The sequence below is a fragment of the Notamacropus eugenii genome, chromosome 2 (assembly GCF_028372415.1).
Source record: "Notamacropus eugenii isolate mMacEug1 chromosome 2, mMacEug1.pri_v2, whole genome shotgun sequence".
Taxonomy (NCBI): Eukaryota; Metazoa; Chordata; class Mammalia; order Diprotodontia; family Macropodidae; genus Notamacropus; species Notamacropus eugenii.
In genome coordinates, this window is record NC_092873.1 from 362,453,396 (window position 1) to 362,479,764 (window position 26,369).

The 26,369-nt window shown below is 37.6% G+C and overlaps 1 protein-coding gene across 1 annotated transcript in view; it reads right to left on the bottom strand.

Moving 5' to 3' along the window:
- Positions 1 to 26,369, bottom strand: part of CA10 (carbonic anhydrase 10) — a 718,916-nt gene that overhangs the window by 577,881 nt on the left and 114,666 nt on the right. The window contains exon 2 of the mRNA XM_072646737.1: positions 23,830 to 23,904. Coding sequence (XP_072502838.1) covers positions 23,830 to 23,904 — 75 coding nt within the window. The remainder of the gene's footprint in view (positions 1 to 23,829; positions 23,905 to 26,369) is intronic.

Here is a 26,369-nt window from a genome sequence, read left to right on the forward strand (position 1 = left end):
TCATCTGCCTCTGTGCCATATCTTCATGGCTTATTGTTGAAATGAAATATTTCTTTGACTTCTGACCTTGGAATTTCTGTGCTAAATACTCCAAGGTAATGCGCCCTGAATGAAAGGATATCAACCTTAGACCATTCTCTCCTTGATGGGTGGTTACCCCCTCCTAGCAAAACTTTGTTTTTCATCCACTCAAAACATTCCTTGGCCATTCCTATTATTGACCACGCATTAATATAACCTTTGTGTTCACTGCTCAGGACCATCAATGTCACCCTTCTTAAAACTAGGAGGACATTAGTCAGTATGATGGAACCCATGCATTTATAATCCATGATGGGCTCTGATTTTCCCAGGAAACAATAAATTAATTATCCATTCCATCTGTGTGTTACTTGAAAATTTTATAAGCAAACCTACAATGTTATCAAGTCACTTTTAAACTTTTTTCATTAAACAAAGTGTGGTAAATGAACAACAGATTATCTGTGTAGGAAACAATGACTATGATAAATACAAAGAAGTATGGAAGGACTTAAATGAACTGATGCAAAGTGAAGTAAGTAGAACCAGGAAAATAATATACACAATAACTACAAAATGTAAATGAAAAGAAAAAACAACAAAACAATGACTACTGCTGTAAAATCAAAATGACCATACTTGGCCCCAAAGAAGAATTACAAAAAGAATCACCATTTTCCCATTTCTTTGAAGAGGTGGGATTACATGGGTATCTAACAGGGTATTCAACAACAGATCTTTTAAGTGTGTTGGCTGGTTTTGCTGATTTTTTTTTCTTCCTAAAAATCTATGTTAAAAGGCTTGACTCTCTGAGAGGAATTAGGGGGAGGCATATGGGGGGAAATGTAGGTGATATAAAAACAAAAGCTATCAATAAAAATCTATTACCATTATTCCTTTTGTTTTCATCACAGAACAGTACCAAGGGCAGAATTCTGTAGCACTTCACATGGTATCTCTTTCCAGATACTAGCACAGAACAGTACCAAGGGCAGAATTTTGTAGCACTTCACATGGTATCTCTTACCAGATACTGATTCATTCATGAATATCATCTGTGTATAGTTATCCAATCAACTGAGCATTCCCCATAACCATAAAATAATCTATCACTTTAACACTGTACAAATGGAAATCAGTAGAAAATTTTTCAAAGGTTATCCTGAAACCAGGAAAATTTGCCTATAGCATTTTTATGTTTTAAAACATAGTATCACGTCCAAAAAAAGTGGGGGAGAGAACACTCAAAAATAGGAGAGACTGAATGTCCTTGATTCTATCTGAAACCTATTTCCCCCATGTATGACACATTTATTTCCTCTTTTACTGGTAAATATCAGAAGTAATCACAGGAAATCTATTGGCTGGTCCATTTGTCTGGGCTTTAGGTGAAAACATGTCTCCTTAAAAAAATTCAGTATAACTTTGATTACTTGAATTAAAACAATCTCCTGCTACTGAAGATCACCACTTCTCTCCCGAACATTTCCTATCATTTGTCAGCTGGAAACTTTAATAAAATGAAAGGATGTTCTTTATCCCTGTCAGTGGTGGAAACATAGAATTCATCCAACAGCTAGAGGGGAAAGTTTTTCATCCTTAGCTTTGGTGCTATAATGGGGGTGGTTAAGAAGTCAGGGAAAATGGTACAAGAACTGTTTCCTTTACCCATTACCATTTCTGGGACCAAAAGTCAGAACCTTCTATGAGATCTCTGCAGAGAAATTAAAAGGGAAGAGAATGGAGAATTTTCTTTTCAAAACTCTTGTTAGCTTTAGGAGGCTAAAGAGAAATAAAAGATTCATAAAATCACAGATTTAGAGTTGTAAGATAGCTTTGAGGTCCTCTAGTCCAAACCTCTCATTTTATTGATGGGAAATTGAGGACCAAAGAAGGAAAAGGACTCATCTACAGTCTCCATGTCTGTCTCTGTCTTGTTCTTTCTCTTTGTCTCTGTCTCTCTTATACATACACATGGCTAATAGCAGAGGCAGAACAATTATACAGGATATAGGATTATAGTTCTAGAGTTGGAAGGGAACATTTTGTCCAGGGGTGGGGAACCCATGGGCTCAAATCCACATGTAGTCCTCTAGGTCCTCAACTATAGCTCTTTGAATTCAGGACCTTGAGGGCCACATGTCACCTTGAGGCCCAGGTTCCCTACCCCTGGTCTAGTGCAATCTCTTTATTTTACAGGTGAAGAAACTGAGACCCAGACAGGTAAAATGACTTGCCTATAGTCCCACATATAGTATATGGAACAGCAGAGATCTGAATTCAGGTCTTATGACTCTAAACTCAGTGCTCTTTCCATAGCTTCAAACTGCTTTCATGGTTAGTCTTCCCAGTCACAATTACATACATAACTTTATTTCAGCCCTAACATTCTCTTGCTCTTAACTAGCATTTGATCAGGTATACTTTACTTTCTGTATATGTCTTGACTTAGTATGTATTTGGTTTTATTGGTCGAGTTTCACTTCTCTAACTCTGCCTTCATGTTGTACACCTTTCTCAGTTTGTCCCAGGGTCCACACTCAGGCTTTCCAGTTTTGAAAGATCTACTGGATGTAACTTTTGTACCACTGACATGACCCTTGAGGATCCATCCAGTCATCTTCACACTGCATTGAGGCATCTGAGCAGGACTGTGGTATCACTACTAAACTCCAATAAACATGTGTCTTAGATTATGAGCTGTCTTTGTCTTCTAGGAATGCCATTTTTAAACCTAGGCCATCTAATTAAGTAGTTGAAATCCATATTTTCAAGATCTCTCTTTAGTTAGTAGAATACAAAGTATGTGAATATTGCCCATCGATTATATATTGTTAAATATGCAAAGAAGCTATGATTTTGTCATTGTAGAGAACTTCCAGTGTGGAAAGTTAACTAAAATTTTAACTATTCTATGATTCAATATGAAAGTGCCAGAGGTACATGAATGTTAAGTGACTTGTCCAGGATTGTATAGTTTGGAAGAGTTAGAGTCAGAATTGGAAGCCATGGCACCATGCCATGAACCTTCCATTCATATATTTTTACCTTTTTCTATATAGGCAAACATAAATGTTCAGTTTGATGTATTTCAAGTGTGAAGTTATCCTTAAAACAGAGTATTATTTACATAAGTGTAGGACACCATGGATTAGAAATGCAATGAATCCACCTACCATCGCGGTAGTAATTATGAACATAATGGAAATGTCAAGTTAAGAGTTGAGTTTTCTCATGAATAAGACTTGGATTGTGAAATGCAAATGTGAAAACTAGTTCTATTTAATATAAACCCAATGTATGCATTAAGAAGGATTTAAATTACAAAGGAGTTAGCATGAATGCATGAATGAATACCCAAATGGTGATTATACATGTAAGGGAATGTGGGGATTTACTGGAGCTGTCATGAAGAAATATTATGAAAGATTGCACTTGCCTAGGTCTTAGGACAAAAAGAAAGGCAAGAGAGAAGAGAGGAAGTGCATGCGATCACAGCATTGAGAGAATGGACTAACATTTGGGCCCAGAGGAGAGGTTGCAGTTAAGCAGCAGATTTAAGCAAAATTCAGTAATAATATACAGCATTGCTGCTATTATGCCAGCACTCAAAATTATGAAGAGGCAGAAAGATCTAGACCATTGAGGAAAGGGAAGATTGAAGCCAAGAAAAACATAAAACATTGTTATAGAGATCATATGGTTTAGAGCTAAAAGGATATTAGAAGTCTTGTGGCTAGTTGTTGGTTGGGCCCTAGGCTCAGTTCCAAGCTCTCTTCTCTTCTCTTCTCTTCTCTTCTCTTCTCTTCTCTTCTCTTCTCTTCTCTTCTCTTCTCTTCTCTTCTCTTCTCTTCTCTTCTCCTCTCTTCTCCTCTCCTCTCCTCTCCTCTCCTCTCCTCTCCTCTCCTCTCCTCTTCTTTTCTCTCTTCTCGTCTCATCTCTCCCCTCCTCTCCCCTCCCCTCCCATCCTCTCCCCTCTTCTTCCCTTCCCTTCTCCTTTCTCTCCTCTTCTCTTTCCTCTCCTCTTCTCTTCTTTCCTTTTCTCTTTCCTTCTCTGTCTCTCTCTTTCTTTGTCTCCTTCTCTCATCTCTATGCAAAGGAATCCCAGGTTTCTATATCTAGCCCCAATCTTTCCATCTGCCTATTCAGTAGTTTTTAGTCATGTCCAATTCTATGTGACCATATTTGAGGTTTTCTTTTCAAGGATACTCACTGGAATGGATTGCCATATCCTTTTCCACATCATTCTACAGATGAGGAAACTGAGGTAAACAGGGTTAAGTGACTTGCCCAGGGCCACACAGTTAGTATCTGAGGCCAGATTTCAACTCACATAAATGAGTCTTACTGACTCCAGGCCTGGTGATCTAACCACTGTGTCTAGTAGCTGTCCCATCTGCCTACTGGACTTAAACTGGATTTCCTCAAAATATTTTAAATTCAACATTTTGAAAACATAATTATTATCTTTCTCACTCCACACATCCAGAAAATTGCCAAATGTTACCATTTCTCCTTTCACAATATTTCTTGTATCTGACTGCCAAGCCTAGAGGCCTGTATTGGGCTACCCGAGTCTTTCTTACCTGTCCCAGGTCTTCGGTTGGCCAAACCGGATAAACGTATGAGAGAAAGGTCGTTCCAGAGTCAAACAGGGGTTGAGCTTTATTTCAGGGTCCGGGTTACAAATGCAGGGGGATCTTCCTTAGGAGGAAGAGGGGGAGATTTCCTAAGGAGGCTAAGCTTAAGGGATTGGAAGTAGAAGTACAAGCGGGGAGAGAGGGAGAGGGGAGAGAGGAAAGAAAAGAAGCGGAGCCCTACTATCCTCTTGGCTCCACACGTGCTAAGAGAAAGCTTTCTGGCTTCCTCAATCCTACTTAATCTTCAGCCACACAGTTTGCATCTCAATACCGTGCTGTTAGGTAACTAGGTGTGCTCCAATCCGGGACGACCTCGAGGGCAGGGAGACTCCACCCATCAGGTATCTCCAGGGGAGAGGCGGAAATACCCGAGCTAGCCGAGCTAGCTCAGTCTGACCTTCTCGAACCCCCGCTGTTCATGGAGGGCCTCGTAAGACTCTAAGATTTAGAAGTCCCACTTTTACCCGCCCGAGACCGTCCACACGGAATTGAGCTTCCAGTCCCAACATCTGACCTCTTAACTCTACTCACTCAGTGAATTTAGGCCCTCATCACCACTCATGTAGATTATTCCTGAGTCCTCTTAATTAGTTTCCTTGCCTTGTCTCTTCCTATTCCAATCCATTCTCCACACAGTTTCCAAAGTAATTTCTTTAAGTTCATTTTGACCCTGATCACTTTACTCAATAAACTCCAGAAATTTGATTTTATATTTTATAGGATCAAATATAAATTCATCTTTGAATTTCAAAGTCCTTCATAACCTGGCCCCAATCTATCCTTTTTATCTTCTTCATGCATTTTGTATGTATGCATCCCTTTGTACTATCTATGATCCAACTAAATGGGGCTTCTCTCTATTCCTCACACATCACTCCATCCCCTTTCTCTAGGCCTCTCCATTGGCCATCCCCCATGACTGGAATGCACTCCCTCATCTCCACTTCATAGGATTCCTCTTTTCCTTCCAGACAAAGCTCAAGAAGCATCTTCTACATGAAGCCTTTCTTTATTCCTCTGACTACCAGTGTCCTCCTTGCCTATCTTGTATTTATTCTTCATAATTTGTACTGTCTATCTAATCTCTCTCTCTGTATGTATATATATGTGCATGCATGTGTATGCATACACATACATACATACATAAAAATAAATTCCTGAAGGTCTTTGAATCCTTTCTATCTGTCCCAATACTTCCCCACCTGAACTTTCCATCTGTTATAAATTGTAAATGAACATGAGTCCTCCTTTATCTGTTGTCTCTTCAGTTAGATTATGAACTCATTGAGATAAAGAACGATCTTAGTCTTGGCACAAAGTGTTTAATAAGAGCCTTTCCATTCCATTTCACTTGTGTATGTTGTTTTCTTTGCTAGAATGTAAACTAATTGATCATACACACTTTTTGTTTCTTTGTTTCTCTCTCTCTGTTCCTTCCTTCCTTCTTTCCTTCCTTCCTTCCTTCCTTCCTTCCTTCCATCTTTCCTTCCTTCCTTTCATCTTTCCTTCCTTCCTTCTTTCTTTCCTTCCTTCTTCCCTTCCTTCTTTCCTTCCTTTCTTATTAGTTCTTTCTCTGGAAGAAGATAGCATCTCTCTTCATATATCCTTTGTAGTTAATTTGGATATTTTTAATAGTTAAAATGACCTAGTCACTCAAAGTTGTTCTTAAAACAGTATTTCTGTTACTGTATAAATGGTCCTCACAGTTCTGCTCATTTCACTCTTTATTATTTCATGCAAGTCTATCCATGCTTTTTCTAAGGTCCCCAAGCTCTTCATTTCTTATAACAGTAGTATTTCATCACAATCATCTACCACAATTTGTTCATATTAGACATTTAATAAATTCTTATTAGTTGATTGATAGATGTAGTGGTTAAGGAACATTGTAAGTTCTCCTTTCTTAGTTTATCAGTGTGTCCTCCTATCCAGAAGGCATGTCCTTATTGAATGACTCCTGGAGGCATCTTCTTTATCTGTGGCCATGGCACTGAGTTGCATCAGTGTTCAGGAATAGTAGCCTATCAATGGAGGACTGGTTTATGAGGATATTCTCCTTTGTGATTAAAAAAAATCATACTTCAGAGTACCTTCTGAAACCATTTCCTTCTCTGCAGGGCACGCTTGGTAGCTTTTTAGAGCCTAGCACTTAGTTATAATCAGAGCATACTTCAAAGTATCAGGATTTAGAATCCACTTCAGGATTTGCTTCAGCTACCCCAGGTGGCCATTTGCATCAGTCATACATGGGAGGACTTTGCTTATGGGGGATTTCTGAGTTAGTGCATCACAAGACAGAAGCCACAGGTACTGCTGACCACCACTGCTTCATTAGGGGCTGGCCACCCCCTGCGTTTAGTAATTAGAACTGCCTATGCTTCTGTGAGTCAGAGTACCTGAAGTGTTTTGATTAATCAGTCTTTGAAAACCAGAGATAGTGTTTGTCCTAATCTCTCCCTCCCCTCATCCTGAATACAAATTTGGCAGTGATGACTGCTGATGTTGACTTCTTTTCTTAATTTTACTATTTTTAGTAAAATGTACTTGCCAAATTTCTTTGGAAAAATAATCTAAGAGGAACATATCTCAATCTTAGATAAGAGGAGAAAATGGCCCAGGCAATGAATGGCCAGGGTTTACAAGGAGAAGCAGATGCAAAGCGTTGAGTGTCTCTTTCTGCCTTTGCCATGTTAGGAAAAGAAGGAAAAACACTGGGAGGCACATCACATGGGGAGCAATGAAAGGTGGGTATAACCAGCAGAAAGTTAACCATTTGGCAGAATTATGAAATGATCTCAAAGACCTTAGAATGACCGGTGGAGGATGGGGGAGAAGGGCAGTATTTTAGGAAATTGATTTCTAACAAGACAGAGTCATACATCTTGGTACTAATATTCATTAAGGAGGAGGAAGTGGTTGAGCATCAGGAATTTAATAAATGTTTGTTGAGTGATTGCTTGAATTAATGATTAATTGAAGGACATCCTTTTAAACAAGAATGTAGATTAGAAGAAATTAGGTTTAGACCAGTATCTTATACCCTATGCATATGCACACACACACATATATATATATATGTGTGTGTGTGTGTGTGTGTGTGTGTGTGTGTGTGTGTGTGTGTATGTATATATATTACATACACAATAGTCTCAATATGTATTTTTTCAATGTCTTCTCCAATTTGTTAAAGAAAGAACCAAAACCATTGTGGTAGCAAGGAATGCTGGAGTTATATAGTAAAGAAGGCTGATGCTTAATAGCTTGGAAGTTGAAGAAGAGAAGGAAGGAAGGAGAAGGGCAGTGGTGATATCAGCCTGAAACCATAAAGGGCAGTCACCCCATGCAGGGTCAACTTGTGGAGTGAGGTCTGCAGGCTGGTCCTGACTACTTTTTATCCTACTGACTCCCAGGAATAAGGGGAGGCAGAAGCAGCCAGTTTTGGCATGATCTGTAAAGTGTAGGTTTCAAGTTCTAGCTGTAGTATTACAGGGAAAGGGCTAAGGAAAGAGTGGGAAGGGACTGAGTTGAAGGAGACTGTTTGGGGGACTGCTCTTGTGGGGCTCGGAAATACTCTTTAAGGGAGTTCTGTTTAGAAGAAAGAAGCATGCCGCACTGGTCCCAGAAGTTGGAAATGAAGCTGCACAGCGGAGACAACAGGTATGAGAGCAGGACAATTCTCTGGGTGGGGGTGATGGGGCCTTGACGAGTCCCATGATGGCGGAGAGGCTATTCCCCAGTCCAAGCCCAATGAGACTGTTCCTTTTCCATGACTTCTTCATGACCCTTTTCTGTGGCTTTCTTGCAAAGATACTGGTTTGCCATTTCCTTCTCCATTTTACAGATGAGGAAATTGAGGCAAACAGGGGTTAAGTGACTTGCTCATGGTCACACAGCCAGTACATATCTGAGGCTGGATTTGAACTCATGAAGATGAGTCTTCCTGATTCCAAGCCCAGTGCTCCATCCACTACATCACCTAGTTGCCCCTTTAATATGTATACACAACTTGAATATAGTAAGTCTCTAAAAACACAGAATAAGAAAACAATCATATTAAGAACTTTTCAGAAGTATGGCTAGGGGAAAAAGTTTTAACCAAACAAGGGATAAAAGTTATAAAAATAATTAGAAAAGAAATAGTAAAGTGGGACATTTACATAAAATATTGCTTATAAAAGTCTAAGATCAAAAGTATATAAAGGATAGACACAAATGTGTAACAAGAGTCATTCCCCAGCAGACAAGTGGCCAAAGGATACAGATAGTTTTCAAAAGAAGAATCTCAAATGACAAATGATCACATGAAAACAAGCTCTGAGTCATTCATAATTTTACTTGTAGGCAAGTCACAAATTATGCCATAGGATATAATGCAACGTAGGTGGTTGTGGGCATCATGAGTGTTGTTTTGGAGGGTAGAGTTGGCCCGCCATTGCCTTCTTCTCCATTTCTGTTATTTTCTGTTATCAGCTGTACCTTATTACAACAATTACCTCCATCTTTAGCCTAGCATTTGCAAATGAGATTTAAACCCATGCTATTATGCCTCTCAATTCAGTGTTCTACCCACTGTTCCACAAAGCCTCTCATAAAGATTTAACCTTGAGTCTTTCTGACTTCAGGTCCAGTGCTCTAACCACTGAGCAACCTAGCATAGATAGCCTTTAAGAATCTGACCTAGATGGCACACAGGCATCACAACAGGACTTTGGTGTCACTCAGCTCAGCCCAGAATAAGAATATCTACAACAATATGAGGTCCATTTCTAGGAATTTCATTCTTAATCATAGAAAATCTAGTTAAGTTGCTTATGGGCATATTTTTAGATTAGTGAGTCTAGCCTCTGGTGGCAGTGATGAAAAACCCTTGCATATGCAGTACAGTTCTGAATTCTGAGAAGTCTTTTGACATGAAAACAAAAGAGTTCCCAAATAGTGACAAGTGACTCCAGACCCAAAGCATTAGAAAGCAAACTTGATTGAGTCTATGTCACATAGAATATCAAGGTTGGAAAGAAATTTGCTATATATCCAGTCCAATCAAATTCCAGAAAGTCACCTCTTTATATAGAAAAGGAAATAGAGACCAAGAAAGGGCAATGGGGTGAGAATTTACTGAAAGTCACAGTGAGTTAGCAGCAAAAACAGAACTGGAGCCCATAAATATCTCTGACTCAACACCTCCATTTTAGTTATAATAGCTACTATAATATTTCCATCTCCTTCTTCTGCCAGAATCCAAAGAAACAATAAATTATGGTAGCTAGGTGACTGAGTGGATAGAGTGCCAGCCTCAAGTCAGGAAGACTCATCTATCTGAGGCCAAACCTGACCTCAGACACTCCCTAGCTGTGTGACCTTGGACAAGTTACTTAATCCTGTTTGCCTCAGTTTTCTCACCTGTAAAATGAGCTGGAGAAGGAAAAGGCAAACCACTCTAGTATTTCTGCCAAGAAAATCCCAAATAGGATCATGAAGAGTGAGATATGACTGAAAAATGATTGAACAAAAAACCAGCATTTGAAGTTAGATAGTGACAGAATTTGAAGCCAACTCTATTCTTTTTATTAAAGGACAACTACTTCTGGATAATGCCTCAATAATGGGCACACTGAAAAATCTTTTAGCATTAATGAAACCCATAAGGCACTCCTTTCCCTCCCAATTGATGAGTTCTTCCTGGGGCTTCCATTTGGGAGAGGTGCCCAGACCAGTCAAACTGTATTCCCCGCCCAGCTGTGCTTCTGACTTTAATACCATGCCCTTGTATGAATACTCTCATCCCCAAGATCACCCGCTTTTCAATTTTTTTGTATGTTATCTTTCCCCGTTAGAATGTTAGCTCCTTGAAGGAGGGGCTTTCTTCTGTTAGTATTTGTATCCCCTTGCCAGCACAATGTCTGTCACATAGTGATCAATTCAATAAACATTCATTAAGCACCTACTATGTGCTAGGCACTATGCTAAATGCTGGGGATAGAAAAAGAGGCAAAAGTCAGCCCCTGCCCTCAAGAAGTTTATAATCTAATGGAGGAGATAAAAAGCAAACAGCTATATGCAAAGCAAGCTATATAAAGGATAAAGAGAAAATAATTAATTATTAAATTAAAAAAAAATTTTTAATTAAATTTAAAAAATAAATTAAATTAATAAAATAAAAAAGTAGGAAATAAATTAAATTAAATTAAGAGGGGTTAGGGAAGGCTTCCTTTAGAAAATGAGTTTTTATTTAGGATTTAAAGGAAGACAGGGAGTCCATCAATAGTTGGAGTGGCGGATGGAAAGTGTTCCAGGCATGGGGGCAGAAAGAGAAATTGTCCAGAGTTGAGATATGGAGTATCTTGTTCATGGAAGAGCCAGGAGGCCAAGGACACTTAATATATGCTTGCTGATTACCAACAACTAGAATTTAACTTTTAGAATAATTTTCTAGATTCAAAAAAAAATTTATCTCAATGCCATAAGATGCTGAAAGATTCTTTTTCTGTGGGGGAAAAAAACTCACAAATCGTGACATAGTTTGAAACAAAGCACGTTTATCAGATAAAGGAAACACAATAGAAGGAAAAAAGACTTATTTTTGCCTTATTTGCATGAAATTTATACTTCAAACACTTTCCTTCACTCTATGAACTTCTACCTGGATAAAATTTTCTTAACCCTGCCCAATGCCCCCATCCTTTGCAACTATCCAGAAGGCAATTTTCTGAGAATCAGGCTGTGGGAAAATAATAAAAATAAAAAACAAGAAAACAAAACCTATGCACTCCTACAATCTACTCCAATAACTGAAAACCTTCAATGGGGGATTCAATCCGCAGAACTCACCATATTCTTATTGTGTGTTTTAGAATAATTGCAGTAAAATAGCAACAGGATGTAAGTAGGTTTGGGGAGCAGATTTTATCTGCTAGAAAACAACAAGAAGGAGGGGGCAGATTCTTCAGGTGGTGATGATTAATCAGAACACAAGGAAGTCACTTGAGAAGGAAGACCATTCATTCATTCAATCAAACATTTACAAAGCAGGATCCTATCGTGCATCCAGCTCTGTGGGAATACAAAAAATAAGGCAGTTCCTTTTCTCAAGGTTCTTAGGTAGTCTGGTTGGAGATATAGAAGACATGCATATGAATACCTACAGTTCACAAGATAAAAGTGAAAAGAGGGTTAAAGTGAGGAAGAGATCATTTCTGCCCACAGCACTTAAGGTCTTATTAAAACTGTAGCTCTACAGTTGGGTCATGAAAGTAGGATTTCACTTAGAAATGGGGGAAGGGGATTCCAAATTAAAGCAATAGCATGACAAAACATAGAGTCCCAGGAAAATACAGGGTTCATTTAGGGAACAGTGAATAATTTGTTGTGTCAAGAGTATAGGGTATATATAGGCAAAGAGTGGGAAAAACAATTTAATTGGGTGAATTGTTACTTGATTATGAAGGGTTTGGATTGCTAGGCTGAAGAGGTTGGCAATTACTTCATAGGCAATAGAGAACCACTGAAAGTTTTTGAGTAGGGGTATTAACACAATCAAAATGTATTTTAGAAACATTAATTTGGAAGCAATTTATACAATGGATTGGAAGGTGAGGGAGAAAAAGGAGAGAGGCTATTGCAATATTATAAGCAAGAGGTAATCAGGACTTGAACTAAGGTAGCAGCAGTGGACATACTTTGGAGATGTAACAGGATTTGACAATAAGATAAAGGTAGTAGGGGGATTTGTTGGCAAAGAGAGATAAGAAAATTCTAACTTAAGTAACTGGACTGAAGTCATTTAGGGACCATTACAAGCAATAGTAAAGGTTAATAACAAATACATACTATTCTATTTGCTGAATGGAACTGACAGTGATTAACCTACAGATGGAGCTAATGAAACTAATAAGATGAAATAATGAAATAAAAAATGAATGTAGCCAACAACATGTTGACAAAGACCACTGAGCAATTGGCTGAGTCATGCAGATTTGTTTGTGGAAATATAGGAGCTTATGATAGAATATCAGGAGCAGGCCATTGTCTTAAGAAATTACAAAGATAATCTTTAATGGGCCTAGACTCGGTGTTTGATGCAAATTATTTAAGAAAACTAAGAAACACAACACTGTAGACTACAAAAAGTTTGTCCAAAACAAATCCCATGCTCTTCCCATTCCCATCCCCTCACACTAAAAAAAAGACCTCCAAATACACTGGACAACTCAACTGTACTTTTAGTAGAATGTGATCACAGATAAGGGTGTCATTCGCAATTGCCTGGATGAAGCATTAATTCATAAAAGCCTAACAACAATGTTTTTAAAAGATGTCATAGTACCAGATACTTATAGTCTCTGAGCTGCATTAAATAAAAAAGCTTTCAAAGTATGGAGGAAAGATTCAAAATCATGTGGAAACACAATGAGGTACATTATCATTCCCATCATCCTATCTGCTATTGGAGTTTTACTGAGGATGCTTTTAGTTAGGCTATAGAAGATGATTTTACATTCTAACACTTTTATTCACTATAAAAAGCAGTTATTTTATCAACCTATGCAACAGTATATGAACATGAAATTTAGAAAAAAAAAATGTGAGCAAAATAGAGTCTTTTCCTAGGACTATTTCTACCTGAACAGCAAAATAAGAATGATTTTTCTAAATACTCATACCATGACGACTATAACTGAGTACAGCTACTACTAACACTACTGATGATGATAACATGATGAAACAGCCCCTTCAAAGCCTGACCTATCCTGTAGGGGGTGGGTAAGGGGCAAGGGGTGTAGTGGTGTCAAAGGGAATGCCAATTAAAATGATGCAAAGTGAGGACTCTGTGTGTCTTGAGACCACTCCAGACCAGCTGTGATAGTCTGGCAAGAACTCTGAAAGTCTAGTCAATTACGCTGTGATAAGAACATGAATTGGGCTGGCATCCCAGAAAGTGTAATGAAAGTATCCCAAAGAATCTAAGAACTAAATAGGGCAGTATAAGGTTGTAGACTGGTCTTCTTTGGTGCAACAACGATGATCAACCTCACAGGGAGCTCAGCAAAGTAAATGGTGTACTTTTTCCACTTGTTAGTTGCATTTGCTATACTGACTTCTTTCCAATCTCCTTTTTAAAAATTCTTTATTATAATAGATGGTTGTGATGAGTTAGAAGGAAGAATACGATAAGAATGTAAGTGATTTAAGTAAAAGATATTACATATTTTTAAAATAGATTTAAGAATAAAGACATGACCTCTGAATCATAGACAAGTTTGATGTCTCTGTCATTCCTGAACTATGCTTTCCTGTATATTTCTCCCTATTTTCACTTTTCCCAATCTTTGCACTGATGTTATCAAGCATCCAAATCTATGTTAATTTGATCTGGAGTGTTTTAGTCATCTCTTATAGAATTTCTCTACTTCTTCATTCTCGTCAAACCAACATGGGTACATACGTTACAACTATTTTCATGGTGGACTTTGTGCAAGTATGTATGATAAAATATCTCATGAAATAATGCTTTTTGTTATCTCTAGGCATACAGAAAAACCAATTCATTTCTTTGCTTCTCTAAGGAGTACCTGTGAATTTTTCTTCTATTTAGATGTAACCTTATTCTATCTTCTGGTTGATAGCATAATACACTGATACTATCACATACATATAATTATATACTAGGGAGATAATTTTTAAAAATTTCTTTTTCTTACTAAAAGTATTCCTGAAGACTTTTCCAAATCAATATGAACTGAATTTTAATTATCCTAACAAGATTAAGAGGACAAGGCTTATGTCTTAATTATCTTTATACCTCCTATGGGACTCAGCAAAGTGCATGGTTCATAGTAGTTCTTTAAAATATTTGTTGTCTGATTCACTGAATGAACAACATAAGTGGTGGAATTACTGTGGAAGAGTATAAGGAGATTATTAGTGAGTACCACTTTAAGAACACCTGGTTAAAAAAAACAAGAACAAAGTAGATGCAGCACAAAAAGATTTTTCGCTTTAAAAGATTTAGACAGAGGATTCTCTCTAGAATACTGTTACCCTACTGCATTAAAGATACTATTTGCATTTGATTTGGATGTTATATATCAGATTTAACTTTATATTATAAAGTGAAGTGAGTAGGGATCATTGAATTTCATGGCCAAGACCTCCTCCTCCTCCTCCTCCTCCTCCTCCTCATCTCAGTAATTATAGCTAATGTTTGCTATTATTAAGGTTTGCAAAGTGTTTTATAAATAGCATTTCATCTTTATCCTCACAGCAGCCCCGGAATTTCTTATTATCATTCCCATTTTACAGATAAAGAAAGTGAGGCAGACAGAGGTTAAGTGATTTGTCTAGAGTCACACAACTAATAATTGTCTGAGGCTCAATTTGAATTCCAGTCTTGTCAATTCTAGGTCCAGTGCTCTATCCACTGCACAACTTGGGTATTACTTTGGTATAGTCATAGGCGTTAGTTCTGGCCACAATGTACTATTCATCTTTAGGAAATCATTTGACTTCTCTGAACATATATTGCTTCATAGGTAAAATAATCCTCATTCTAACTCATTGGAATGCTTTGAAGATAAAATGAGATCACCTTTGGGAAAAGATTTTTTTTTAAAAGCAACAAGTCACATATAAATTAACTTTTTCAACTCTTCGAGGATGCCTAATAATACCTAGGAGGGAATTCCTTCCACCAGCCCAGATTACAAATCCTCAATAACTTAGTAAAATTCCTCTCAGAATTGCTACAGTTAAAAAACTCTCCTCACCTGTGGCCAACTTGGTGATGAGCCTTACCTAACCAAGCCAGGTTGGCTCTCACCGACCAGGTAGCTCAGTTTCCTTTCTCTCATCTGATCTCTGGCATAGTACTTTTCAGTTTTCATAGTGCTTTGACATAAGCAACTCGTTTTCTCATTTGGAACTTGATACTCTTTAGATCCTTTCTCCCTAAAGAAAGGACTTACTTAGTACTTGTTACAATGTGATATGCTGGGAAGAATATTAGGAGTCAGAAGACCTAGGTTTCAATCTTGATTTTGACACTAATTGGCTATATGACCCTGGACAAGTCATTTGCCCTCTTTATCCTTCAATTTCTTCCTCTGTAAAATGAAGGAGATTAGATTAGATGATTCCTAAGTATCTTCTAACTCTAAAGTTGTTGTTGTTTAGTGTCTAATGTCTAACATTGTCTTTTTCAGTCATGTCTGACTCTTTGTGGCTTCTTTTTGGGTTTTGTAGGCAAAGACACTGGAGTGGTTTAACATTTCCCTCTCCAGTTCATTTTACAGATGAAGAAACTGAGGCAAACTGGGTCAAGTGACTTGCCAGGGTCACACAGCTAGTAAATATCTGAGACTGAATTTGAACTCAGGTCTTCCTGACTTTAAACCCAGTACTCCTATCCACTATACCACCTAGCTGCTTGGCTCTTACGTACTATGAGTCAATGTATTCCATTAATGTCTTAAAACCTCCTGGGACATGAGGCATAAAGAAGGAGATATTTGCCAAAACGCCAGAAATATAACCTAACTGTGAGAAGCTAGATCAAAGAAACCTTTTAAATCAGAAATTGCACATTGAGAGAGGCCCTTACTTGTGTCTCTACGATTCACTAGAGCACAGCTTGAAGTATATGAAATATGATGCACTTTTACCCAGTCTTCCTGTTAGAGTGATCATCAGGCTCTGTCCCTTACAACTCTATCCCTTTTATCAGCATATACTAGAAATCATGGCAACCTTCATTAGCCTGGTCTATTTATGAGATTCTTCAATATAGAATAATAAGAGGTGCTGTTAAACATTAGAGGAATATACAAGGGCCATCTGGGCCAGATACTTTCCCTGAGGGCCGTTTTTGGCTGTGAGCAATACCTTAGCAGCTAACTATATTGATTCAATGTCTAAGAAGTTCTGAGGCCTCTAAATATCTTTAATGATTTACAAAACTAAGAAAGTCATGAGAGAGGAGATTTAACAGTATTCACACACACACACACACACACACAGGAATTATCTCAAAGACAATGTAATAATTTTACATCTTAGGAAAAGGTAAGTTTTATATAGCTTGGAAGTGGGAGCCACGTAGGAAAACATTTAAATCACTGCTTACTAAGTGTATTTTTGTACTTGAAGAAACTATATTTATAAATATAGTTGCTTTAAATGTTATTGGGTTCACTGGGATTCCGAGATGAAGACAGATCATAGGATTATAGATCTAGAACAGGGAGAGATGTCAGAGACCATTTAGTCCAATGCCATCATTTTACAAATGGTATAACTGAGGCCCAGGGAAGCTAAATCACTTGCCTTAAGTCACACAAAGAATTAAGAGTTGGAGGTACAATTTGGAACAAGATCCTCTGACACCTGTTAAGCATGGTAATCAAAATATTTGAGCAAGTCCTTGGTTTTAAAGGAGATATCATTCCTTTGGTCTTCTCAACTATGGTGACCAAGGTATTAAAGAAACCATATTTTTTGGAATCAGTTTTGGAAATCGCGTGTGGTGTAAAAATCTCACCCTAAGAATAGCTTCTATTTAATTTCTGGAGACTGTTCATAGCCATTGGTGTAGCTGGCCAGTCTTGTCATTTATTGTCCTTCAGGTTTGAAGTATAAGTTAAGAGAGTCATTCTGACTATCCAAAGACAAAGTTTGTTTAGCTAATTAGAACTATTCTTCCATGGTCAGTCCTTCCCCAAATAGTATATTTATTTAATGAATTATCAAAACTTATTTTATCCAAACATTTTTCTTTGGGAAGATAAATTAAAGGGGAAAGTGAATTGCCATTCAGTTTGGATAAATTCAGACAGGAAGAAAAAAAATCTCTTCATAGATGTTGGGATTGGAGTCTTTTATCACATCAGAAAGTAGCTTGGTATGATGAGAGGCAGAATGGTAAAGCAGAAGCAGCAGGGACTCAGAGTCAAGGCCTTGATTGCTGACTCATCAGTTTAAAAGTTTTGGGATCCTTAGCAAGTCATTTAATAACAATGAACCTCCATTATCTCATGCATAAAATAGGGATAATACAATCTTCTTCTTAGCTACATCACAGGAATCTTACAAGGTTCATGATGAGTTTTCTTCTGCAAAATTTTTTTTTGTGAGTTGTACCACACTTTCCAATGATGCATCATGAACCCTTCCCCAAACCCTCACCCATGCCTTAGTAAACTATACTTGATAGTTGCAAAGATTAAAAAATGTTATCCCTCAGAAGTCAACTTGGATATAAAGCTCTTCAAATTTAGCTAGGGTGGATATCAGATGACAAGCTTATTGTTAGTGACTGGGCCCACACTTAACATCTTTCCATTTGATAATGGTTGAATTCCAATCTGTATCCAGATGACTCTCCTATCTATACATCCATTCCCAGTCTCTCCCCTGACCTTTAGTTCTACATCACCAACTGCCTATTGTTCACTTCAAATGGATGTCTGAGAAATTGCTCAAAATCAACATACTCTGTTTCTTAGAATCCTTAGCCTCCTTCAAAACTCTTATCAAGCACCACTTTCTTGTATGAAACCAATCCCAATTCCCAAAGTTTCTTCTTATCCCCTCCATTGTTATATTCATTTTTATATAATTTGTTTATGAATATATGTACGTGTGGTCTTGCCTGATGGAATATAAGCTCCATGAAGGCAGCGATTAGTTTTATTTCATATATATAATCTTAAACATACAGTTAGTCCTTAATAAATGCTTGCGGATTGATTGGGAAAATCCTGGAAGTAAAGGAGAAATTGAAAGAAGATTGTAGAATGCCCTTCTAAAAGGTAATTAAGCTATTTTTGTGACTGAGTTTAGGCATAACCTTTGCCTTGATACAAGTGGATGGACTAGAGATGTGAACTCTTATGACTCCTTCCATACTTCCAAGAGTACAAAATAGTGGAGTACGTTCAGAGACTAGACTAGCTGACCACACAGCAACAAAGCCAGGGAGTTCATTCAAGTTACTTTTTGCTTCCTTCTTACCCCAAGGACATGGTTTTGTAGACAGGAGGACTTGTCATTTAGCATCTGTAAAAAGGTTCAACAGATTCATTCCTTCTCTATCTCATAGAAGTGCAAAGTAGAGGCTTTCCCCTTGGCCACAGGCTTTCTGTGACGCCATACTTTCCATTAACCCAATTCAGTGCCCCATTTCCATAAACACACTGGACAGGTACCTCTGGAGTTTAGAGAGAAATGCTCCACATCATAGTAATTGCCTGTCAAGACTCTTTATACTGGAATGTTAATGGGGAGAAAGGAGATTCTAGTTCTTTGTTCTCTTTTCCACTTCCCATGTTCAATTCTTCTTAATTTATTTCAAGGATTCAAGAGATTGTTTCTTAAATAAAACAAACAGTTCACTTGGTGGTTAATTGAGATAGAGCTTTAAAAAAATGCCTTCCTTTCCTTACCCCCATTCCCAAATGCATTCCCATCTTCTTTTCCACATGTTACCATTCTACCCCAATCCTGAGACAAGTGGTTCAAAGGCTGCAAGATTCTGAATATTTACTGCACATAATTACTTCCACAGTACAGGTCTTCATCACCTCTTGCCTATACTATTGCAATGGCCTCCTAATTGGTCTCCCTTCCTCAAGTCAATCCTCCATATTGTGGCCAAAATGATCTTCCTTAAGTATAGCTCTTACCTTTTCACTTTCCTCCTCAATCAATTTGTACACCTCCCTAATTACTCTGGAAGCAAACATAAATACTTAAAGTCCTTTATAGCTTTATCCCAATCTATTTTTTGTACCCTCATCATACATCATGACAGCTAGGGAATGCCAAGCCTAAAGTCAGGAATACTCATCTTCCTTAGTTCAAATCTGACCACAGACACTTACTAATTGTGTGACCCTGGGTAAATAATTTAACACTGTTTGCTTCAGTAACTTCATTTGTAAAATGAACTGGAGAAAGAAATAGCAAACCACTCCATATCTTTGCCCAGAAAACTCCAAATGGGGTCATGAAAAGTCAGACGTGGATGAACAGGAAGACTTCAGAGAGGCCTGGAAGGACTTATGTGAACTGATGCTGAGTGAAAGGAGCAGAACCAGGACAACTCTGTACACAGCAACAACCACAGTGTGCGAGGAATTTTTCTGGTAGACTTAGAACTTCATTGCAATACAAGGACTTAAAAAATTCCCAATGGACTCTTGAGGCAAAAATGCCTTCCACATCTAGAGAAAGAACTACAAAACTGGATCGCAGAATAAAGCAGACCATTTTCTTTTGTATTATGTTTTGTTTTATGGTTTCTCCCACTCATTTTATTTCTTCTATGCAACATGACTAAGGTGAAAATGTATTTAATAGGAATGTATGTGTAGAACCTATATAAGATTTTATGCCTTCTCAGTGAGGGAGTGGGAAGGGAGGGGGAAAGGAAGAGAAGGGATGTGGAAAAAAATCTAAGATATATGGAAGTGATTGTAGAACACTGAAAACAAATAAAATAATTTAATTAAAAAAGTCAGACGTGACTGAAAAATAAGTGAACAACAAGAAAAATATCATACATTTCTTTCCTTTCTATAGTCTAGACACACTGGACTTCTGTCTATTTCTCACATATGATTCTCTGTGTCTTTGTGAAAATCATTCCCCATGACCACATGAAGCTCACTTTTCATCTCAACCTCATAGAATTCTTCTCTTCCTTCAAGATGGTGCCCAAGCACCACATTCTACAGAGATTCTTGCTTAAATGAGAGGCAACATAATGTAAGGAAATACAATGTTGGACTTGGAGTCAAAAAGACCTGGATTCAAACAAGCTATGACAAGTGCCTCAGTTTCCTCATCTTTGCAGTGGGAAGATTGGATTTGATGACCTCTAATGTCCCCTCTCATTCTAAAGCTATGATTCCCCCAAGTACCGGTGCCTTCTTTCTCTTAACTACCTCCTATACTTATATATGTAAAAGTTGTCTCCTGTGATCCTTAAGATCAAGGTCTGTTTTATTTTAGTCCTTCTATCCCTAGCAAAGTACTTAGTAGGCACTTAATAAGTGCTTGTCAATTGACAGCCTGAGTCATTAAAGCGAGATGAAATTACCTTCTGAGGAATAGATATCAGGGTATTCTGTCTTTTTGAAAATTGTTAATTGTATATATAGGTACTCAATAAGTTAGTCAGAATATTTGATGAGACTATCCCATTTCCTGATCATTTTCCATACATGGGAGTTTATGGTCTAGAGGACAATGAAGAAGCCTTATACATAGATGCCCTCCTGAGATGTTGTGAATAAAATGAATCTCTATAAATCAAAACCTATTTAAGTTGCCCTACTAAAGGAACCCAGTGGCAAATCATTCTATAATATACATAAGCCCCTACCTTTTTTGTGTTGTAGTATGGATATTTGGATTTCCCCCCAAAATACCAAATAAAGTATTCATTATTTCTTACTCTTCCCAGAATATAAGTTTTCCTTAGAAGAGATACCCCAAAGATGACAAATAACCTTATACCACTCTAGGAAATAGATTGATGGATGGATGGATGGATAGATGGATGGATGAATGAAAAGATAGATAAGTAGATAGAACCTTTGTTGTAAGCATTTACTATGTTCCAGGCACTGTGCTAAGTGCTGAGGATGCAAAAGCAAGCAAGATGGTGTCTACCCTCAAGGAGTTCACATTCTGAAGAAGGAAGACAACACATATAGGGAAACAGAAGGGAGTCAGGAAGAAGGATATCTTGGGGGAATTAAATGAATCTCAGTGATTTCAAGACTATGAAGTATCTTCCTCTCAGAAAGATATATATGTTTTGTCATCTTGATTTCATTGAAAATATGAAGTCTCAATTGTGTAAAGTTCTTAAAGATATTCTCAACTTCACACAAGCAAAAAAGAGCATCCAGAATCTTCATTTGCTATAAACCATTAGCACTGTCATGAAAAGAAAGCCCAGCCACTAGAATTCAACTTTCAACAACTTTCTGTTGGGTTTTATTGATTACTCCACTTTCTAAATCTAATGATTTTTCAATTTTCTTAAAAGTTTCTCAGAGATTCCAGTATCAGATGCATAGCTATCTTTATCAAGATGTTTGGTTACTGTGGATTGCTAGAACCAGTGATTAATGTAATTACCATGTTCCTGCTCTTACAACATTATCTGACTTCCCTCCCAGTCTGCATTATACCATGCAATGATGAGGTCCTAGGTGGCTCAATGAATACAGACAACAATGGGCATGGAGTCAGGAAGATCTGAGTTCAATTTTAGCTTCAGAAACTTACTAGCTATTTAACACTGGGCAAGTCACCTAACTGGGGCAGCTAGGTGAAGCAGTGGATAGAGTACTAGGTCTGGAATCAGAAGACCTGAGTCCAAATCCAGCCTCAGATACTTACTAGCTGAGTAAATGACCCTGGGTAAGTCACTTAACTCTGTTTGTCTCAATTTCTTCATCTGTAAAATGAGCTGGATAAGGAAATGGCAAACCATTCCAATACTTCTGCCAAGAAAACCCCCAAAAGGATTCACAGAGCTAGAAATGATTGAAACAACTGAACAACAACAAAAGAAAGTCAATTAGCTGCTGTTTGCCTCAATTTCCTCAACTATAAATGAGTATATAGTGGCATTTACCACCCAGGGTTGTTATAAGGATCAAAAGATATAACATCTGTAAAAAGAACTTAGCACAGTATCTGGTATATAGTAGGTACTTAATAAATACTTTTTTCCTTCCTTCCATCCTTCCTTGTTAGAAAAGAGCAGTCTAAAAGAATGTACTGTGAATCAACTAGTATTTATCTTCTCTCTGAGACCTGTCACCCAGGCCTTAATTTAGACTTTTGGCACATGGACCTGACTTTCTGAGCAGCAACCTGCTTCTACTTTTATCAACATTGATTCTCATTCACCCACTTCCAAATGGTTACAAACAACACTGAAGGACCTCTCCCGTCTTCCCTTCTTCATTTTATTTAGCCTTATTTTCTTTCTTTCTCTTCCTTCCCCTCTATTCCTCCTCAGCCAGGGGTAGGGAACCTGTAGCCTTGAGGCCACACATGGCTTTCTAGGTCCTTGGGTGTTTCCCTTTGACAGAGTCCAAGTTTTACAGAACAAATTCTTTTATTAAGGGGGTTTGTTCTGGGAAGTTTGGATTCAATCACAGGGCTGCACTTGAAGACCTAGAGGGCCACATGTGATCTCAAGGCCTCAGGTTCTCTACCCTTCCAGACCTCCACTCTGATTTTCCAATTCTCTTAAAAATTTCTCTCATCTCAGAGATGCCAGTGTCAGATGCATAGCTATCTTTATCAAGATTTTGGTTACTTTGTATTGCTAACACCACTGATTAATATAATTACCATGTTCCTGCCCTCACAACACTGTCTGACTTCCCTCCTGTTTGTATTATACAATGCAACGATAAAACCATAGGTGGTTCAATAAATAGAGGCAACAATGGGCTTGGATGGGCACCTAGGAACAATTAGAACACAGGAAGGACTGACGAAAAATTGTTTTTGATTTTACCTTTTTTCAAATTCTGCTTGCTTCTCCCTTTCCTTTCTCATTTTCAAATGCAAGGTAACCTGTGCTTTGGCAGTTCCAAGATCTAGCCAGTCAATGTCTTACTTTCCTCTCTCCCCATGCTGCTTCCATCCATCTCACCTGTTATTTTTATCAGGTGTTTGGCAGGGTTCCCTAATTCTGTTGTGTGTCCAGATCTTGCTTTCTATTGAAGCGACATCATTGACAGCACACAGCCCAGCAAGATTCTCCTCCACATTCAGCCTTCACACATTTCTTGTTTCATTAACAGTAAGAGATTGTTCTACATCCCTGAGTCGAATGCCAACCAACCAGATTTCCAAGCTTCTTCCCTGCCACTGCCCCCTAGTAGCAGTAATGCCCTTGTAATTGCAGGTTTGCCTGTAAAGGCACACTCTGGTTAAGATGACATGAAGTTCCAGGCTGATTGTAATGCCACTCATTTACACACTTTCTCCTTGTGGGGACGTCTAGTAACCCACAAGATACTATTTTGCTATATAAACTAGATAAACCTGCAGTATTTCAGAAGTTCTGGGAGTAAGAACCTATATCCAAAGCTCCCCTCACTCCACTTTTTAGAGAAACAAATGTTTCATATGTGCTTACCTGGAACAAAACTCCCCTGGACCACCTCTTTATATGCCCACCAGCCTTCATGGATTTTTGGTGAATTCTGTTGAGCTAAAAAATAAAACAGGAGAAAATTTCATTATATAAATGCCATGTCTTGGCTTCTGGAATATAAAATAATGCAAATCAATTAACTGTTTTATATCCAGTTGTTAAGCTGCAAAAAACAGCAGCTCCCCCCCAATAGTCCTCTTCTGCATAATAGGGATATCAGGGTGTGTGTGTGTGTGTGTGTGTGTGTGTGTGTGTGTGTGTGTGTGTGTGTTTTAAAGGTGTTCAATTCATATTTCTCTCATTTTCCATATCATGTTGCCACCGAAAGACAGGAGAAGAAGAGAAAATGAGACGAAGTGGAAGAGAATTCATGATTGAACAAGGAATAGAAGAAACTAACCTTAACGCCACCCTAGGAAAATAGCATATTGAGTGTTTTGAGATGGTTTTAGATTTATGAGACCTAGAACTCTGTATTATATGGAGATTGTGAGAGACAGAAGGTATCTCAGGGAACTTCTAGGATATTATATGTAAAGTAACTTCATCAAATTTACAATAATATGTAAATGTTATTACACTTAACAATAATAATATTATTACTCTTCTTGTAAGAATAATAGAAGTAACAATAATAGTTAGGTATAATAATTATTGCTATTATGACAATAATAATTATTGACTATAACAATTGTTACTATGATTATAACAATAAGTATTGTTAATAACTGCTACTGTTATTATTCAGATTTATATTGTTATATTGTATATCATATTATAAGTATATTATTAATTATTATAACTATATTATTAATTATTATAACTAATATTTATGGTAACCATTAATGTTCAATAAAATAATTAACGTTGTTATTATTATAGCATCAGTAACAATTATTGTTACTATCATAATAGCAATAATTATTACTGTTAATAATAACAAGCCATTATTATCCTGTTGTTTGTTTGAAGTTACAATACAACTTCATACCATACAACACAATACAACAAATATTTAAGCAACACTTGCTACGTTCTATAATATTCTTTACTAGTTGCTGACAAATCACAGACAAAAATGAAACAGTCTTTGTCTTCAGAAAGCTTATATTTTATCATAAAGATACAACGTGTGGAGTAAACACAAAAGACTTTCAGGAGAGAGTAAACACTAACAATGGACTGATTAAAAAACCCATGAGGAGGAGGTGGTTGCAGAACTGTGCTTTCAAGGGAGCTTAGGATGTTTTGTGGTGGAGGGGAAGAGGAAATACTTTCCAGACCTGTGGAACTAATTTTATGCAAGGCATCATGGGAGAGAATATTATCTCCTGGACACACCTAGCAGGCCAGCAAATGGCAGGGATGGATTTCAAACCTCGGTCCCTGCCATTATGTGGTAACCAACATACCCTTAATAGTAAATAGAAGAAGAGGGACCTGAGCTGTTCTGATAAATATAGCTAACCAAAAAAAGTCTCTATACTTCCCCTAAAAGTGGTAAAACACATTAATCTGTCTTCACTGTTCCTCAATTACTTTTTGAGCAATTACACCTATTCCAAAGTGGAAATATGTAAGATGATTGCCAATGACTGTGTGTAAGACAATCAGACCAGAGCACCCTCTGTTTATAAGTGGTCAGAACTAAGGAGTTTCTGCAAAGTTTGCTTAACATGCCTTGGAGAGGACCAGATCCAGCCCTAGAATCAATCAGCTTAAGCAATGCCTACAAAATATCCAGTCAATTACATAGTATTATAGCTACAGTTTGGATTTGAAGAAAAGGATGGCGTTTTCATGAGGCACTTTAGGATGCTTTATTTTACTACAAGAATATTTGATTCTGTTCCCTTCAAAAACAAAAACAAAAACCCAAACAGGACTGCACTATTGGGAGTGAACTCTGCTTTTGATTTAGCTTCTATTATTTCATTAGAGTAGGGAACCTTTCTCCATGAATGCAGATTCCCAACTTCTCCTCAACCTAGAGCCTTAGGTAACTGTCTAAGGCAGAGGGGGCCACATGTGGCCCACAATATTTCTGCATGTGCCTGAAGCAGATTAAAATGCAGTTGGGGAATATTTAGCAAAATAAATTAAAATATAATAAAATGTAGATAATAGTACATTTAAAAACTAAAGGAACATGTGGCTATAAGAATCCTTATGTACTTGATTAGTTTCTATTTGAGTTTGACACCACTGGACTAAGTCATTGAGAAGTTAAGTCACTTGCTCAGGGAGGAAACCTAGGTGTCACAGCAGATAGAGCATCCTCCCTGGTCAGAAAGACCTGAATTCAAATTTGACACTTACTAGCTGTGTGACTCTGGACAAGTCACTTAACTCTCATTGTCCACCACCATCCCTCCTCCAAAGTGACAAAGCCAGGAGTTAAATCCAGGTCTTCTTGACTTTAAAGCTAGTTTGATATTCCATATTCCAGGCCTCCTCTACTGCTTAAAGCTACATTGCTTTCAAGAGGTCAAGTTTGTCCCTCCCCCCTAAAGATTGCATTT